This window comes from Elephantulus edwardii, unplaced genomic scaffold, assembly GCF_000299155.1.
Source record: "Elephantulus edwardii isolate Elephantulus edwardi_28Jun2011 unplaced genomic scaffold, EleEdw1.0 scaffold00086, whole genome shotgun sequence".
NCBI lineage: Eukaryota > Metazoa > Chordata > Mammalia > Macroscelidea > Macroscelididae > Elephantulus > Elephantulus edwardii.
The window spans coordinates 5,698,288-5,715,361 of NW_006399836.1; the positions used below are offsets into that span (position 1 = coordinate 5,698,288).

The 17,074-nt window shown below is 39.3% G+C and overlaps 1 protein-coding gene across 1 annotated transcript in view; it reads left to right on the forward strand.

Moving 5' to 3' along the window:
- ENTHD1 (ENTH domain containing 1) overlaps positions 1 to 17,074 on the forward strand; it is a 272,373-nt gene that overhangs the window by 35,217 nt on the left and 220,082 nt on the right. Inside the window, 1 exon segment of the mRNA XM_006890102.1 lies at positions 13,695 to 13,937. Within this exon segment, the coding sequence (XP_006890164.1) occupies positions 13,695 to 13,937 (243 nt within the window).

Here is a 17,074-nt window from a genome sequence, read left to right on the forward strand (position 1 = left end):
TTGGAAACAAAGCTACCTTGATCTCCATGTATTTGCCTTTTCTAGATCTTTCATATAAGTGGAATCATGAAATCCTTGTACTTTTGGGCCTGACTTATTTCACTTGTATATTTTCTACTATCACCTGTCAGTTTGTCATAGTGTGAAGGCTTATGTGTTTCTGTGAGTCTGGAAGCTATGCCACTGGAATTTAAAAAACCAGCAGGGTCACCCACGGTAGACAGGTTTCCCTGGAGCTTCTAGAATGTTAAATATACCATGGACTGCCAGATGTCTTGGAAGAAAAGCAACCAGAATGCTTCTTAAGCGTGAGGATGGTGAGACTTTGATTATTCGAGAAGACTGATTGCTAGAAAAGATCATACTTGGTGGAGGCTTTAGTGAAAATGAAGGAAACGGTGGTGAAAAGGGTTGACAGTGATGGACGTAAATGCACCCATGTGGTTACCATGTGTCAGAGCCACTCAGCAGCAACAGCAATGTTTTCAAGGATTATCCATGTTACAGCAAATATTGGAATTTTATTTTTCTTATGATTCTTACTAGAAATTCTATATATAGCACATTTTACTTAATACACTTACCTATTCATGGAAACTTGGGTTATTTTTTACCTTTTGATTACTGTGAATAACACTGCAGTGAAAAATTGGTCTACAAGTATCTGTTTGACTCTACTTTCATGTATTATGGATATAATATACCTAGGAGTAAAATTCAGAGGTGTGTGGTAACTGTCATGTTTATCTTTTTGAGGAACTTCAAACTGTTTCTACAACTATTGAGCTATTTTGCATTCCCACTAGTAATGGATTTGTTGTTGTTGTTGTTATGTGCCGTCGAGTCGCTTGCGACTCATAGCGACCCTATGTACAACAGCCCTAAACTCCACTCTGTCCTGTGCCAATCGCACTGTCTCTGACACTCCTTCCTCTCCTGCGCCGTCCTTCCACCCTCCCAAGCATGATGTCCTTCTCCAAGGACCGGTCTCTCCTCACAGCATGTACAAAGTATAAGGAGCCTCAGAATCCTTGCCTCCAAGGAGCCGCCCGGTTTAACCCTTTCCAGGACAAATCTGTTTGTTTTCCTAGCAGTCCATGGCATTCTCAATACTCTTCTCTAGCACCACAGCTCAAAGGCATCAATTCTCCTTCTATCCTCCTTGGTCATTGTCCAACTCTCTGATGCATAACAAGTGATTGCGAAGACCATAGCCTGTATCAGACACACCTTAGTCTCCAGAGAGACACCATTGCTCTTCAGTACTTTGGAGAGGTCCCTAACAGCAGACTTTCCCATGGCAATGCACCTTTTAATTTCCTGGCTGCTGGTGCCAAGACTGTTGACTACAGAGCCAAGCAAGCTAAAGCTGTGTACAATCTCAATCTCTTCACCATCCATCCTGATGCTGCCAATTGGTCCAGTGGTGAGAATCTTTGTCTTCTTGACATTGAGCCTCAATCCGTATTGTAGGCTGCAGTCCTTGACACTCTGCAGCAGGCGCTTCAGGTCCTCTTCAGTAATGGATTAGGGTTCTAATTTTTCTATATTCTCTCCAACACGTCCCCTCCATTTTTACTTTATTTTATTTTTTATAATGCCTTTACTGGTGAGTGTGAAACAATATCTCACTGTGGTTTTGGTTTATCTTTTCCTTTTCCTTTCTTTTTATTAGTTTATTTATAAAATTTGAATACATTGTTTCAAGAACAGAGTCTTCCAATTTCCCTCACCCATCAAATTGAACAACTCCATGATTTTTTAATGAGCATCTTTGCTCATACTATTGGCCATCTGTATATCTTTGTTGAAATATCTATCAAGTCTCTTCATTGAATTATCTTTTAATTGTTGAGTTGTAGGAATTCTTGATGTTTTCTCTCCTAAATTTATTCCTTCAATGCATACCAACCTGGTATTTTGTGGTTTTAAAAATTATTATATTAAATAAAGTTTACTACTTTAAAAAAAACAAACAAGGTCACAAGATGATCTGAAGAGTGAAGTTATCAGTCAATGCTTTTTAACATTTATATTTTCTTTCTTTTTTTCTTTTACCAAGAGATTGTCCTTTTTTTTTTTTAATGGGTTTCCCATTTGGGCATAGAGGCATAGACTCTCTGGCTGCTTTATGCTTAACAGGGGCATTGAGATGAAGGGAACGGTAGCCCACTTTAACACTTGACTTGTCGTCTTGAGTTGAAACTGCATGCCTTCTTGTTCATGTATAAGAAATTTTCATGGTGCTTTCTGCCCTCTGGACTGCAAGATGTTTGCGTGGGTGAATACAATGGGAGTGACTGGCTGAACTTTGAGGTTCCATCTCCACCTCTGCTTCCTTAGCTGGCAGTTTTATTTCCCTTTTGTCTCTGTAAATGGGCTTAGGGTTCTGGTTCTGGAACAAGACTCAGTGTTCACCGTAGAGAGAACAAACTTGTGAGTTACAAAGAAAAGGGCTTTGGAGGTGTTATTTACAGGTGTATTGGAGGAGGAGATAGAGGAAAGTGGCCTAGAGAAAGTTCCTCATACACCAGGTGGCTCTCCCCAGGGGTCAAGTGGCACTCCCCTGCCATGCAGTTCTCCCCAGGGGCTGGGTAGGTCTTCCCTGCCAGGCGGTTCTCCCTGGGGACCTGAAAACTCCCCTAGGGGCTGGGAGGATCTCCCCAGAAGCCAGATGGCTCTCCCCTGCCCTGCAGCTCTCCCCAGGGGCTAGGCAGGTCTCCCTCTCCAGGTGGCTCTCACTGGGAGGCTCCCCTATGGCCTGGTGGCTCTCCCCAGGGGCTGAGAGGCTCTTCCCTTCCAGGTGGCTCTGCCCAGGGGCCAGATGGCTTTTCTCACCTAAGGTTCTTTTGTGGTCTGTGGTCTAGACCATCCGCCTTACCGAGGACTGCGGCTAGGGACAGTGATTTGGGACAGCACTTCCACGTCCAGCACCACCACCATTGCCCCTTTCTTCTCTCCCAAATTGTAACTCAAAGTAGATATTACTACTTTCCCCTTCTACAAATGGAGAAGGTGATGAACAGACTTACTCAAGGTTGAAAAAAGTAATAAAGGTAGTAGAACAAGGACTCAAACCAAGGTTGTCTGAAAGCTGGTTGTGAGGTGGTGAGCTCCATGTGAGGGTCTGGTTAGCCATCTTCCCCGACTTGGTGTTTTGAATAACATTCTAGTTTTGGAAGCAGGAATGACTTCCACTTCCTAAACAACATGCCTCTGGAATCTCTATGAACTTTGATAAACAATGATAGTTATAGAAAGGCTTCAGGCCTTTTGTTCATAGGGTTGCTATGAGTTGTGCTCGACTTGATGGCAATCAACAACAACAGTCTAGTTTTGTCTGGTATTCCTCCTGATTATATTCAGGTTCTATATTTTTGGCAACAATATTACAGAAATTATTTGGGGCCCTCACCAATGATTCTGTCTGGGAGATTCTTGATGCCAATCTGTGTCATCATTGCAGATATTGAAGTGTAAGGTCTTCCAGCTTTCTCTACTATGCAAATCATTCTTTTCTCCTTTGTAATTAGTACAGACCATCAACTTATGTAATTTTATAAGTGTTACTGAGTTTCCTGGAAACTGACTAGATTGCAGTGAGTTCTATAATTTTTATGTAGAATGTTTTATTAAAGGATGAGTAATAAAAGTGTGCTGATTTGAAGCAGATATATATCACTATTATAAAATCTATATATTTAAGTATATATACACACATTCTTGTTGTTCTTTTCTGTCAAGTTGCTTGTGAATCATGCTGACCCTGTGTACAACAGCTCTGAACCCTGCTCTGTCTTGAGCCAATTTCAGTGTCTCCAACCCACCTACCCCCAATACCTCAGTCACTGAATTGATCTCATCCAAAGTCTTCCTCTCTTGTACTGTTTCTCCACCCTTCCAAGCATGATGTCCTCCTCAAGGACTGGTCCCTCCTGGCAACATGCCCAGAGTGTGTGAGACAGAGCTTTAAAATCCTTGCCTCCTCTGTGAAAAAGTCTTTTCATTTCTTTTGCCCATTTTGTAATTGGGTTATTGATCTTTTTCTTGTGGAAATCCCTTAGTATTCTCTAAACTTTTGTTATGAGACCTTTGTCTGAGATGGTATTGCCAAATGTTTTTTTCCAGTCAGTATGTTTTCTTTTCACTCTGTTGGAAAAAAATTTTGATGTGCAGAGGGATTTAATCTTTAGAAGGTCCCATTCATCAGTTTTATCTTCTGGTGGTATGTTTCTGGCTGTACTTGTCAGCCTCTTTATATCATGGGTTAGGCGTTCTAAGCTTGGTCCCACTTTGTCTCTAATGATCTTTATGATTTTGGGATTAGTCCCTAGGTTTTGGGATTAATCCTTAAGTCTTTGATCCACCTTGAGTGAATTTTTGTGTATGGTGTGAAATGTGGATCCTGCTTCAGCTTTCTGCAAGTAGTGGTTTGGTTTTTTCAGTACCATTTGTTGAAGAGGTTGTGTTTTCCCCATTTGAGAGAGTCTGATTCCTTGTTGAATGTCAGCTGACCATAGATATATGGGTTAATTTCTGGGTTCTCGATTATCTTCCATTGGTCTGTGTGTTGTCATTTTACCAGTCCCATGCTGTCACAGAGAAAGGCATTCATATGGCTAACAGAAACATTAAGAAATGCTCAAAGTCACTGGCAATAAGATAGATGCAAATCAAAACCACAATGAGATAGCATTTCATCCCAGTAACAGTGACAAAGTTTAACAAGACAGCAAGCGATACATGTTGGAGAGAGATGGGAACTTTCATGCATTACTCGTGGGATTGTAAAATGGTACAACCATTCTGGTACTAATAGTTCTAAACTTTGTCATAAAATACTTGTTCCTTCACTCTCAAAAAATTTTATTAAACTAGTTTCTAAATTATTGGTGCAGTTAACAGGAGTTTTAATAATAATCATGTCTATTTGTGTTTCATTGGCTGTGCAAAGGCATTTGACTGTGTGGATCACTACAAATTGTGGCTAACCTTGAGAAGAATGAGAATCTAAGAACACTTGATTGGTGAAACCTATACTTGGATTAGAAGGTAGTTATCAGAAGAGAGCAGGGAAGCACTGCATGGTTCAAGATCAGGAAAGGTATATGCCAGGAATGCATCCTATCTCCATATCTTTTCATTTTATATGTGGAACAGATAATCTAGGAGGCTGGACATGGAGAAGTAATGTGACATCAGGATTGGAAGAAGACTCATCAACAACCTGCATTATGCAAATGACACAGCCTTGTTTGCTGAAACTAAGGAGGCTCTGAAATATATGCCACAGAAAGTCCAAGACTGGAGCCTTCAATATGGACTGAAGCTCAACATCAAGAAAACAAAGATTCTCACCACTGGGCCAATTGGCAACACTATGATAAACAGAGAAGAGACTGAGATTGTTCACAGCTTCAGCTTGCTTGGTTCTACAGTCAACACTCTTGGTACCAGCATCAGGATTTGAGCCACCTCCCCTTTGGTTTCCAGTCAAGTGCTTAAACACTCTCCTATCAGCACGCTTCTTGACTTTTGCCTTAGCCAGTTCTAATTTAATTTCTATCACTTGTAACTGAAATGAAACTACAACAGTAAATAGTTCTGTTTTCATTTTAATCTGAATCTGAGCTAACAACTTTTTCATTTTGGTGTTTCATGTAGTATCTTTGATATTGATTGGTTGTAAAGTTTAATTTCTTGTTTCAGAGAACCCATGTTTTCTTTTCTTTGACAAAAAGTAATTGCTGTCCAACTTTATTCTATTTCCAGCAGTTTCTTTTCAAAATCATCTTTCCCTTTCATTTTAGTCTGATACTTTTTCCCCCCAGAAACATGAGTTAGAAATGAGTAGATGTCAACTTGCTATTGCTATTGTTGTTATTGAATTAATTTTAGAAACAAGTTTATAATTAGATTTCCTAACCTTCAACTTTTATGCTTTAGAATAGATTGTTTGATAACTCAGTCTTAGTGGTGGAGAGGCAGCCAGGGCAGTGGGAAGCCTTGAAATATTAACTTCAAGGCTGTCCTAACTTTCCTTAGTTGCAGTGTTTTAAGAAATTGTTTCAGAACAAGCAACTTTCTCAAGCCACTGTCCATGTGTTCTAGAGAGAAATGCATATCTTAAGATAAGTTGTAAGTTTACTGAGCAATTTTCATCTATTTGGTTTTCTTTGTATTGGATTGAGAAGAAAATCGGAAACTTTGTGATAATTTGTTCCTTTATTGGTTCATTTACTTTATACATATTTATTGAGCATCTACTGTGTGCCAGTCACTCCTTCAGACACCAAAGATACAAAGTGAATTTTTACTGCCCTCATTGTTTTTAAAGTTTATAGAATATGTTGTTGGTTGTTATGTGCTATTGAGTTTTTTGTGACTCATAGCGACCCTGTGTACAGCCCTATAACCTGCTCTAGACTGCGCCAATCTTACTGTCTGTGATACAGCTACCTCCATTACCCTAGTCTATGAATCAATCCATCTCATAGAAGGTCTTCTTCTCTTTCACTGACCCTCCACCATCCCAAGAATGAAGTCCCTCTCCAAGGACTGATCCCTCACTGTAGCATGTCCATTGTATGTCAGATGAACCCTCAGAGTCCTTGCCTCCAAGGAACAGCCTGGTTTCACTCTCTCTAGGACAAACCTGTTTATTCTCTTACTTGTCCATGTATATTCAGTACTCTTCTCCAACACCACAGCTCAAAGGCATCAACTCTCCTTCTATCATCCCCAGTCCTTGTCCAGCTTTCTGACACATAGCACATACTTGCAAAGACCATGGCCTGTATCAGGTGCACCTTAATCTCCAGACTGACATTATTGCTCTTCAGTACTTTGGAGAGGTATCTGACAGCAGACATTCCCAATGCAATTAATCTTTTAATTTCCCGACTGCTGGTACCAAGAGAAATAGATGATAAACAAGTGAACAAACATAATATAAACATGGATAGTAATAAATGAGATGAAGAAGAAAGCAAAATAAGGGGACAGACCGTGATGGGATGGCCAGAAAGAAGGCCTCTCTGAGGAGGTGACATGTGGGTAGATACCTGAATGAATAAGTGATCCAGTCATGCAAAGAAGTCCTGGTAGAAGTAACAGCCAATACAAAGCTCCCAAAAGATGGAGAGCCTGGTGAGATTGCAGAGTAAAGAAGCTAAGGTGGATGGGAAAGAGTGGTGGCAGGAAGGTGGAGCAAGATGGGTATCTGAAGTGAAGCATGAGGAAATTATCTCACAAACCAACCATGTAAATGTTCTTTTTTTAAAAAAAATAATTGATTTTTATGAAAGTTTACAGAGACTTTGGATTTCCATTCATTCACTGTTGCATTTTTCTCCTTGCCCTTCCGCCCCACCCCCCCAATTAGCTTTTCTCTTTTTCAAAGAAAAAAATTATTTTCTTGTTATTCAGTCCTTGCTCCCAAGTCCACTCCACTATGCTACCTTTGTTCTGGAATCCTATCATAACAATAATATCTAATCATATATACCTTTTAAACAATTCTCTCCCTCATCTTTTTCAACCATGTGCATTTTCTAAGGAAGATAATGTCAGACAGATTGTCCCCAAAGGCTGAAATTCACAATAGAGTTTTATATATTATGACAGCTAGGTGATAACCCAACACATTGTGGAAATGTCCAGCTATAGATTGCAAATTAATCATACCAAACTAAGGATTTTTAGAATAATAAGATTTGAAGCAAGTCTGAAATATGTTTGGAAGGAAGAAAAGCTGAAGAAATGAGAGTAGGTATAATGAAAAACATAATAATTTTTTTCTATTTTAACTTTTTAATGAAGTACTGAACTGCTTTCTACAGTAGCTGCACCATTTCACATTCTCTTTTTTTTTGTTTTATTTAAATTTATTATTAATTTCAGTAAAAATTTACAGAGAGTAAAACATAATCTTGGGAAGGATGAAAACTTGAGCTCAGGCTTCTAACACTGTCAGTCTCCCATGAAATGACTAGCAGTCAGAGAATTTGGCCCCTATCTTCAGAACAAAACCCCAGTTTGGCCATATCTTGCTTGGTCCACTGCTAGTAAGTCATAGTTGGGAGTGTTAATATCTTACTTCATCATTAGTGAAGCCAGTGAAGTAGTGGATCTTAAGGATTTTCTAGCTTATTTTTTTTGAAGAATACATAGGAAGTCATGAGATTTTGGCATAGATTAATCCCATGTTATAGACAAAGTTATTTCCTCTTATCATTTCTTAGGGCATAGGATTTAGCATAAAAGCACCTTACATCTGAATAAGTAATAGGTTATAGAAAACGTCTTTATCTGTGAAGTGGTTGATGTGCTTATATAGTCCTTCAGAGACAGCAAGAGATTACCTGATGGGGTCCAAGTCACACAAATGATTAAGGGTCAAGCCCTCATCCCTTGTCACTCATTATTAATGGTACCAGTTGTTTTGACAAGATATTAATGTTAAAAGAAAGTCACTTGCCCCTTCTCTTGTCCCAACTAAATTCCATGGTAAGGAGTTGAGCTGCCAGTGGAAAGATACATGGTTTGAATCCACCGTCTGCTCCATGGGAGAAATACAGGCAGGCAGTCTCTTCTCATGTGATGTTGTGCCTCTGAAAACCCACTAGTGGGTCAGCTATGAGTTAGTTCTAACTCTGTAATGTATAAGAACAAAAACAGCAACAGCAAAATAGGATATAGAAAATGTGGATTCAGTTTTCATTTCTCTGACTATCCATCTCGAGGAGAGATGTGAGGAAGTCAGCTTCCATAATAGTTTACAGCCTTGGAAACTCCTTGCCACTAGGCCACCAGAGTTCCCTGGAAACCTTATAGGCTGTTATGCCTTACAAGGTTAATATGAGTCAGAATTTACTCTGTGGTAATGAGTTTTGATTTAGGTTGGATTTAGCCATCTAGCTATGTGTTTCTCTCTGCTTCTGTCATGAGCACACATGTAGTGGTTTATTTCTCTATATACTGTACAAATTTGTGCAGGGAATCATTGGAGAAGCTCAATATCAGCAGTCAAAACTAGGTTAGGGGTGGACTGTGGGTCAGACCATCAATTACTCATATACTAGTTCAAATTGAGACAGAAGAAAATGAAAATAAGTCCATGAGAACGAAAATATGATCTAAAATCTATTACATCTGAATTTCAAGATCATCTTAAGATAGGTTTGAAGCATTGAACACCAATGATATAAGACCAGATGAGTTATAGGATGATATTACGGATATAATTAATGAAGAAAGCAAAAGGTCATTTACAAAGAGGAGAAAGAAAAAACCAAAATGGATGTCAGCAGAGACTCTATAAATTGCACTGGAGTGTCAAGAAGCCAAAATAAAGGGAAAACATGCAGAAATAAAATAGCTGAACAGAAATTTCCAAAAGGCAGCTTGAGAAATAAAACAGTATTTTAATGGGATGTGCAAAAGCTGGAATTGGAGAATTAAAAGGGAAGAAATTGTTCATGTCTCAAGCTGAGAGAACGGGGGTGGGGGGGGAATTTAAACCTCGAGTTGCAATATTGAAAGGTGTTATGGGCAATATATTTAATGACTCAGAAAGCATCAAAAGAAGATGCAGGAGTATACAGAGTCACTGTACCAAAAGAACTGCCACTGAAGACTTTCAGGAAGCAACATATGAAGAGGAGCCAGTGTTAGCGAAGGAGGAAGTTAAAGGTACGTTGAAGGCGTTGGCAAAAAACAAAGCCCCAGCAATCGATTGGACACAATTGACTTGTTTCCTTTAAGAGGTGTAGCCCTAGTTGCACTCACCAGTCTATGCCAGGAAATTTGGAGGATATCTTTCTGGCCAGTGGAAAGGAAGAGGTCCATATGTGTTTCCATCCCCAAGAAAGGTGATACAACAGAATTTGGAATCTATAGAACAATATAATTAAGATCACATGCAAGCAAAATACTTCTGAAGATATTAGACAGTACATAGATAGATAACTACTAGAAGTTCAAGCAGGATGTAGGAGAGGCTGGAGCACCAGGGATTTCATTGCTGATGTCAGATAGAACCTGACAAAAAATAAAAAATACCAGAAGAATATCTATTTGTGCCTTATTGATTATCCAAAAGCATTTGATTGTGAGTATCAGAAAAAGTTATTCCTAACATTGAGAAGAATGGTAATCCCAGAGCACTTAATTGTACTCATGCAAAACCTCTACCCGGACCAGGAGGCTGTTGTGCAAACACAGTAAGGAAACACTACATGATTTAAAATTAAGAAGGGGGTATGTCGGGGTTGTATTCTCTCTCCATACCTATACAGTCTGTGTGTTGAGCAAGTTATTCAAGAAGGTGGATTCTTGCAGTTCAAATCCACCAGAATGCTCCACTGGAGAGGAAGGGGCAATCTCCTGTGCCCATTGGATTAGATTAGATGGCACACAAACAAACAAAAGAAGCTGGACTCTATGGAGAGAAATGTGGCACCAGGATCAGAGGGAGACTCATCAATAACCTGCACTATGCAGTGACATGAACTTGCTTGCTGTAAGTAAAGAGGACACAAAATACTTGTTGCAGAAGATCAAAAAATACAGCCTTCAGTATGGTTTGCATTTCATTGTCAGAAAAACAAAGATTCTCTTACCACTAGACCTATAGGCAGCATCATGATAGATGGAGAAAAGATTGAAATGGTCAGCAACTGCATGTTACCTGGATCCACAATTAACATTGCTACCAGTCAGGAAATCAGGAGTTGTATTGCACTTTGAAAATCTGAAGTTAGAGACCTCTCTAAATTACTGAGGAATAATGATGTCAGCTTGAGGACTAAGGAGCATCTGATTCAGGCCATGGTCTTTCTGATCACTTGCTATGCATCTGAGATTTGGACAATGAATAAAGATGATAAAAGAAGAATTGATGCTATTGAGCTGTAGTATTTCAGGAAAGGACTGAACATCCCAAAGAATGCCAAAACAACAACAACAACAAAAAAATAATGCCTTGGAGAGGGTGCAGCCAGAGTGCTCTTGGGAGGCAAAGATGATGAGGCGTCCCCTCACATTGTGCATGTTGCTAGGAGGCGCAGTTTCTTGGAGAGGGACATGATGCTCAGATAAGTAGAGGGTCAGAGAGGGAGAGGAAGGCCCTCAAATGGATTGGCACAGTGACTGCTGCAATGGGTTTTTGTGTGTGAAGTGTGAAGATGGCACAGGATAGAACAGAGCTCACATCTTTTGTTCATAGGGTCTCTATGAGTCGTACTCGAATTGATAGTACCTAACAACAACAACAACAACAACAATAGATCTGAACCCTATCGTATCTTGTGCCATCCTTGTCATCTCTGACACACTTGAGCCTCTTGCTGGAGTCACTGTGTCAATCCATCTTATTGAGGGTTTTCCTCTCTTTCAGTGACCTTCCACTTTTCTAACATGATGCCCTTTTCCAAGGTATAGCTTCTCCTAGCAGCATGCCCAAAGTATGTGAGGTGAAGCTTTATCATCTTTGCCTCTAAGGAGCACTCTGGCTATACCTAGTCCAAGACGTGACTGTTTTTGTTGGTGGTGTTTTTTGGCAGCCCATGAGATATTCAGCGCTCTTCTTCAACACTACAGCTCAAAGGTATCAGTTCTTCTTCTGTCAGCCTTGTTCATTGTCCAGCTCTCAAATGCACAGCAAATGATTGAAAGGAATCAGATTTACTTTAGTCTTTAAATTGACATCATTGCTCCTCTAATTCAGAGAGGTCTGTAACAGTGGAATTTCCCAATGCAATCTGTCTCCTGATCTCCTGATTGCTAGTACCAAGGGTGCTGATTATGGATCTAAGTAAAAGGAAGTTGTTGACAATTTCAGTCTTTTTCTCCATCTACCATTATGTTGACTCTTGTCCAGTGGTGAGGGTTTTTGTTTTCTTGATGTTTAGATGTGATTCATATTGAAGGCTATACTCTTTGACCTTCTACAGCAAGCCCTGCAGGTCCTCCTCACTTTCAGCAAGCAAGGTTGTGCCGTCGGCATAACTCATATTGTTGATGAGTCTTCCTCTGATCCTTATGCCACTTTCTTCTTCACAGAGTCAGACTTTATGCATAATGCATACCCTTTCTTAATTTTAAACCAATCGTTCTTAATTTTCCACCAAGAAGTGCTCCTTTACTCTTTTTTGGACTACAGCTCCTTGGTCTAGGTATAGATTTCCTATCAATCCTTCTGTCTTCTTCAGTAGTGTTTTACTTGTTGGTGGGGTTTCTTGTCTTTGGAGTTGGTGATTACTTTTTTCCATCTCATTGAAGAATGGTGATGAGAGCTAAGTTGATTTTGCACTGTAGTTGTTGATTTTTTTTTACTGTATAGACATTTTTACATTTTAATTCTTCTTCTAATCCATGAGCATGGCTCATGGATACATTCGTGTATTTGTGTAGGTATGTTTTGGTGTCTTCTAGTAGTGTTTTCTAGTTTTCTTTGTGTAGGTATTTTGTATTTCTGGTTAGATTCAGTCTTAAGTGTTTAACTTTTTGGGTGCTTATTGTAAATGGTATTGTTTTCCTTATTTCCTTTTCAGAGTTTTCTTTATACTGTAGAGGAATCCTGTTGATTTTTGCCTGTATCCTCTACTTTGACTTTGCTGAATTTGCAATTAGATCAAATAATTTTTTACTGTTTTTGGAATCTTCTTTATATAGGATCATATCATCTACAAAGAGAAATTGTTTTACTTCCTCTTTGTTACTTTGGATATTTTTAAATTCTTTTTCTTGCTTTATTGCTTTAACCAGGACTTCCAATACAATATTGAATAGGAGCGATGATAAAACGCTTCTTTGTTTTCAAGAGGAATGAATGCCTTAAGTCTCTCCACTGAGAGTAATGCTAGCTGTTGAATTTGTAGATATATGTTTAATTGTCTTGAGGGGTTTCCTTTCTATTCCTATTTTGTTGAGCAGTTTTATCAGGAAAGGGTGTTGAATTTTGTCAAATGTTTTTTTTCTGCATCAATTGATAAACTATGCAATTCTTTTACAAGGAGTGTTATATTACTTTTAAAAGGAATACTTAATAGCATATTTAAAATTAAAAAAAGTAAGAGCAGTGCCCATGTTGATAATTTGTTTACAAAATGAGTGACCCTTCAGGACATTATATTGAATGAAATATCTCAGTCACAAAAATACAAATATGGCATAATGCCACTATTATAAAACAGGACTGACATGGGGGCTGGGGGGAAACAAAGAAAAGGAGAGACATAATTTACACATTGAAACAGACAAGGGAGAGAATTGTATAAAAGGAATATAAGAATAGGTATTATTGGCATTCCAAAAGTCCAGAATAGGAGCTGCATAGTAAAGTGGTCTGGCGGGGCGGGAAACTGTATAAGAAAAGAACCTTTTTCCCTGAAGAAAAAAGAGATCTGGGGGTAGGGGAGAAGGGAGGAAAATGTGCAACAATGAACGGTTGGAAAACGAAGTTCTTTATCAACGTTCCTAAAAATATTAATTAAAAAATGTAATAACTAGCTACTGACTTGTTAAAAAAGGAAATATATTTATTGATAATTCTCTTGAAACTTAGTTTTCCCCTCTTTATTTGCTATCACAGTTTCACTCTTCTCACTTTTTTTTTTCCATTTCTCCTGGAATGAAAATTGTAGCCTTAATTAAGGATTTTCCCCCCCAAGTATATTAACTGTATTTTTCAGGTTATTATATCCGGGAAAAGTCTAAACAAGTCATAACATTGCTGATGGATGAACAGGTGCTGCATAAAGAAAGAGAAGTAGCGTGTCGAACTAGACAGCGTACCTCCTGCTCTCTGGCATTCCCTAAAAAATTACCTGGAACAGGTAGCTCACCAACTACGTGTGCTTCTGAGCCCACACCAGAAAGTCCTGCTTCCAGGAACAAGTATAGACGTCTTAAGCTTGCAACACTACATCGTAAAAGTACGTATATAACCCCTAGACTAAAATGTAATTGATAGAATTACAAATGAAGCTGTAAAAATATTAGTCTTTAGTGCTAAATTACGAAGTGTTATTGTCTTTGTACTAATAGGACTTATTAGCCTATTACTCTAGAGAACAAAGATGCTGTTGTTGTTAGGTGCTGTTGAGTACTACTCATAGTAACCCTATGAATAAGAGATTTGAACCCTCCTGTCAGATGCCATCCTCATCATTTCTGATACACTTGAACACGTGGCTGCAGTCACTGTGTCAATCCATGTCATTAAGCTTTTTCTCTTTACCTCTCTGTCTTGGGATAAATGATCTGTCCCTGTTTTTTTTATATCTTCTCAGAAAACAAATCTTACTTTTCACTTTAATTTCTCACCTTTCCTATTAACCACATACTCTAACAAATGCTAGACACACCCTGGGATTATTATTTTCCATGCCAGGATTATTTCTGAGTGTTGAAATAACAACAGAGTTCATCCACGGCCAATTTTTGTTTTTTTCCACTCTGCCCAATTCATTGTCCAGGCAAGGAAGACCAAATCTATGTATTCACTGCATGTAACAAAGTTACTAGTGTCTGGGGTGTTTGACATCATTTAGTTTTTAATATTTTGATATAATGTTATTTTCTGAGACCAAGAATTAGGTATGTATACATTCAGAAATGACTAGCATAGCACATCAACAGAGAACTGCCAGATGTGCAATCTGGGTTTAGAAGAGGCCATGGCATTAGGGACACTATCTCCAAAGTTAGATGGATCTTAGCTGTAAGCAGACAGTATCGGAGGAATGCCTATCTGTGTTTCATTGATTATGTAAAAGCATTTGACTACGTAGATCACAACAAATTGTGGTTAACTCTGAGAAGAATGGGAATCCCAGAACACTGGATTGTGCTTATGTGAAACTTACATTTGGACCAGGAGGCAGTCATTAGAACAGAGCAAAGAAACATGCATGGTTCAAGATCAGCGAAGGTCTATGCCAGGGATGCATCCTGTCTCCATACTTTTTCAATCTATATCCAAAACAGATCATATAGGAGGCTGGGCTCTGTGAGGAGGAATGTGGCATCAGGATTGGAGGAAGATTCAACAATCTGCGTTATGCAGATGACACACCCTTGCTTGCTGAAAATGAGGAGGATCTGAGGCTTTTCCTTCAGAAAATCAAGGACTGAAGCCTTCAATATGAATTAAGCTCAACATCAAGGAGAACAAAGATTCCCATCACTGGACAGCATCATGACAGATGGTGAAGAAATTGAGATTGTTAACAGTTTCAGCTTGCTTGGTTCCACAACCAATACTCTTGGTACTAGCAGCCAGGAAATCAAAAGATGTATTGCATTTGGAAAATCTGCTGTCAGGGACCTCTCCAGAGTACTGAAGAGCAACAGTGTCAGTCTAGGGACTAAGGTGTGCCTGACTGAGGCCATGGTCTTTGCCATTACTTGCTTTGCATCAGAGCGCTGGACAATGACAAAGGATGATAGGAGAAGAATTGATGCCTTTGAATTGTAGTGCTGGAGAATATTGAATATACCATGGCTGAACATCTCATGGATGGCCAAGACAACAAACAGGTATGTCTTGGAGAAGGTGCAGCCAGAGAGCTTTTGGAGGCAGGAATGATGAGGCTTTGCTTTACATACTTTAATCATGTTGCTATTGGAGAAGGACATCATTCTGGGAAAGGTGGAGAGGTACAGAAGGAGAGGAAGACCCTCAAGCGGGTGGATGGATATGGTGACTGCTGCAATGAGCTCCTGTGTGTCAGGAAGTGTGAGGATGGTGCAGAATAGAACAGGGTTCAGATCTTTTGTTCATAGGGCCGCTGTGAGTCGCACTTAACTCAATGCACCTAACAACAACAAACTAGAAGAACAAACGGGTTCATCCTTGAGAGGATGAAACTAGGGTGCTCCTTGGAGGCAAGGATTTTGAAGCTTCATCTGACATACTCTGGGCATGTTGAAAGGAGGGACCAGTCCTTGGAGAGGGACATCATGCTTGGAAGGGTGAAAGGACAGTGCAGAAGAGGAAGACCCTCGACGAGATGGATTATTAACTCAGTGACTGGGGTAATGGGAGTTAGTGTGTCAGAGATTATGAGATTGGCTTAGGTTAGAGCAAGGTTCAGAGCTATTGTCCATATGGTCACTATGAGTTGCAAGCAACTTGACGGACATAACGATGATAACAACATTCGCACTGTTTGATTTGACTCCTCATCATGAAACTGGAAATTTCTGTAATGTGCTTTAAAATTTTAAACCCACTGCCAGTCAAGTCAGTTCTCATAGCATCCTTGCATTGGGTTTCTGAGATTGTAAATTTTATGTAAAGAGACTGCTCATCTTTTCCCCATGAAGTAGTTGGTGAATTTGAATTACTGGTCTTTCATGTTGTTGTTGGTAGGTGCCATCAAATCGAGTATGACTCATAACGACCCTGTGAACAACGAACTTGAATCCTGTCCTATCCTGTGCCATCTTCGTCCTCTCTGGTATACTTGAACCCATTACTGTAGTCACTGTGTCAGTCCACCTCACTGGATGTCTTCCTCTTTTTTTGTTGACCTTCCACCTTTACAAACATGATGTCCTTTTCCAAGGAATAGCTTCTACTAGTAGCATGTCCAAAATATAAGAGATGTGGCTTCACCACCCTTGCCTCCAAGGAGCACTTTGGTTGCACCCTTTCCAAGACATGTTCATTTAGTAGTCCATGGGATGGATATTCAGAATTTTTCTCCAACACCACAGCTCAAAGGCATCAGTTCTCCTTTTGTCATCCTTATTCGTTGTCCAGTTTTCAGATGCATAAACAAAGAACTAAAAAGACCATGGTCTTAATCAGGTATACCTTGATCTTCAAATTTACATCATTTCTCTTGAGTATTATGGAGACGTTCCTGACAACAGATTTGTCCATAGCAATACGTCTCCTGATATCTTGACTGCTAGTACCAAGGGTGTTGATACAAATCCAAGCAGTTTAAATCCTTTGTTCATCTATAATGATGCCTTCTACTGGTTCAGTGGTAAGGACCTTGTTTTCTTGATGTTGAGATATAATTCAGGTTGAAGGCTATATTCTTTCATCCTCTGTAGC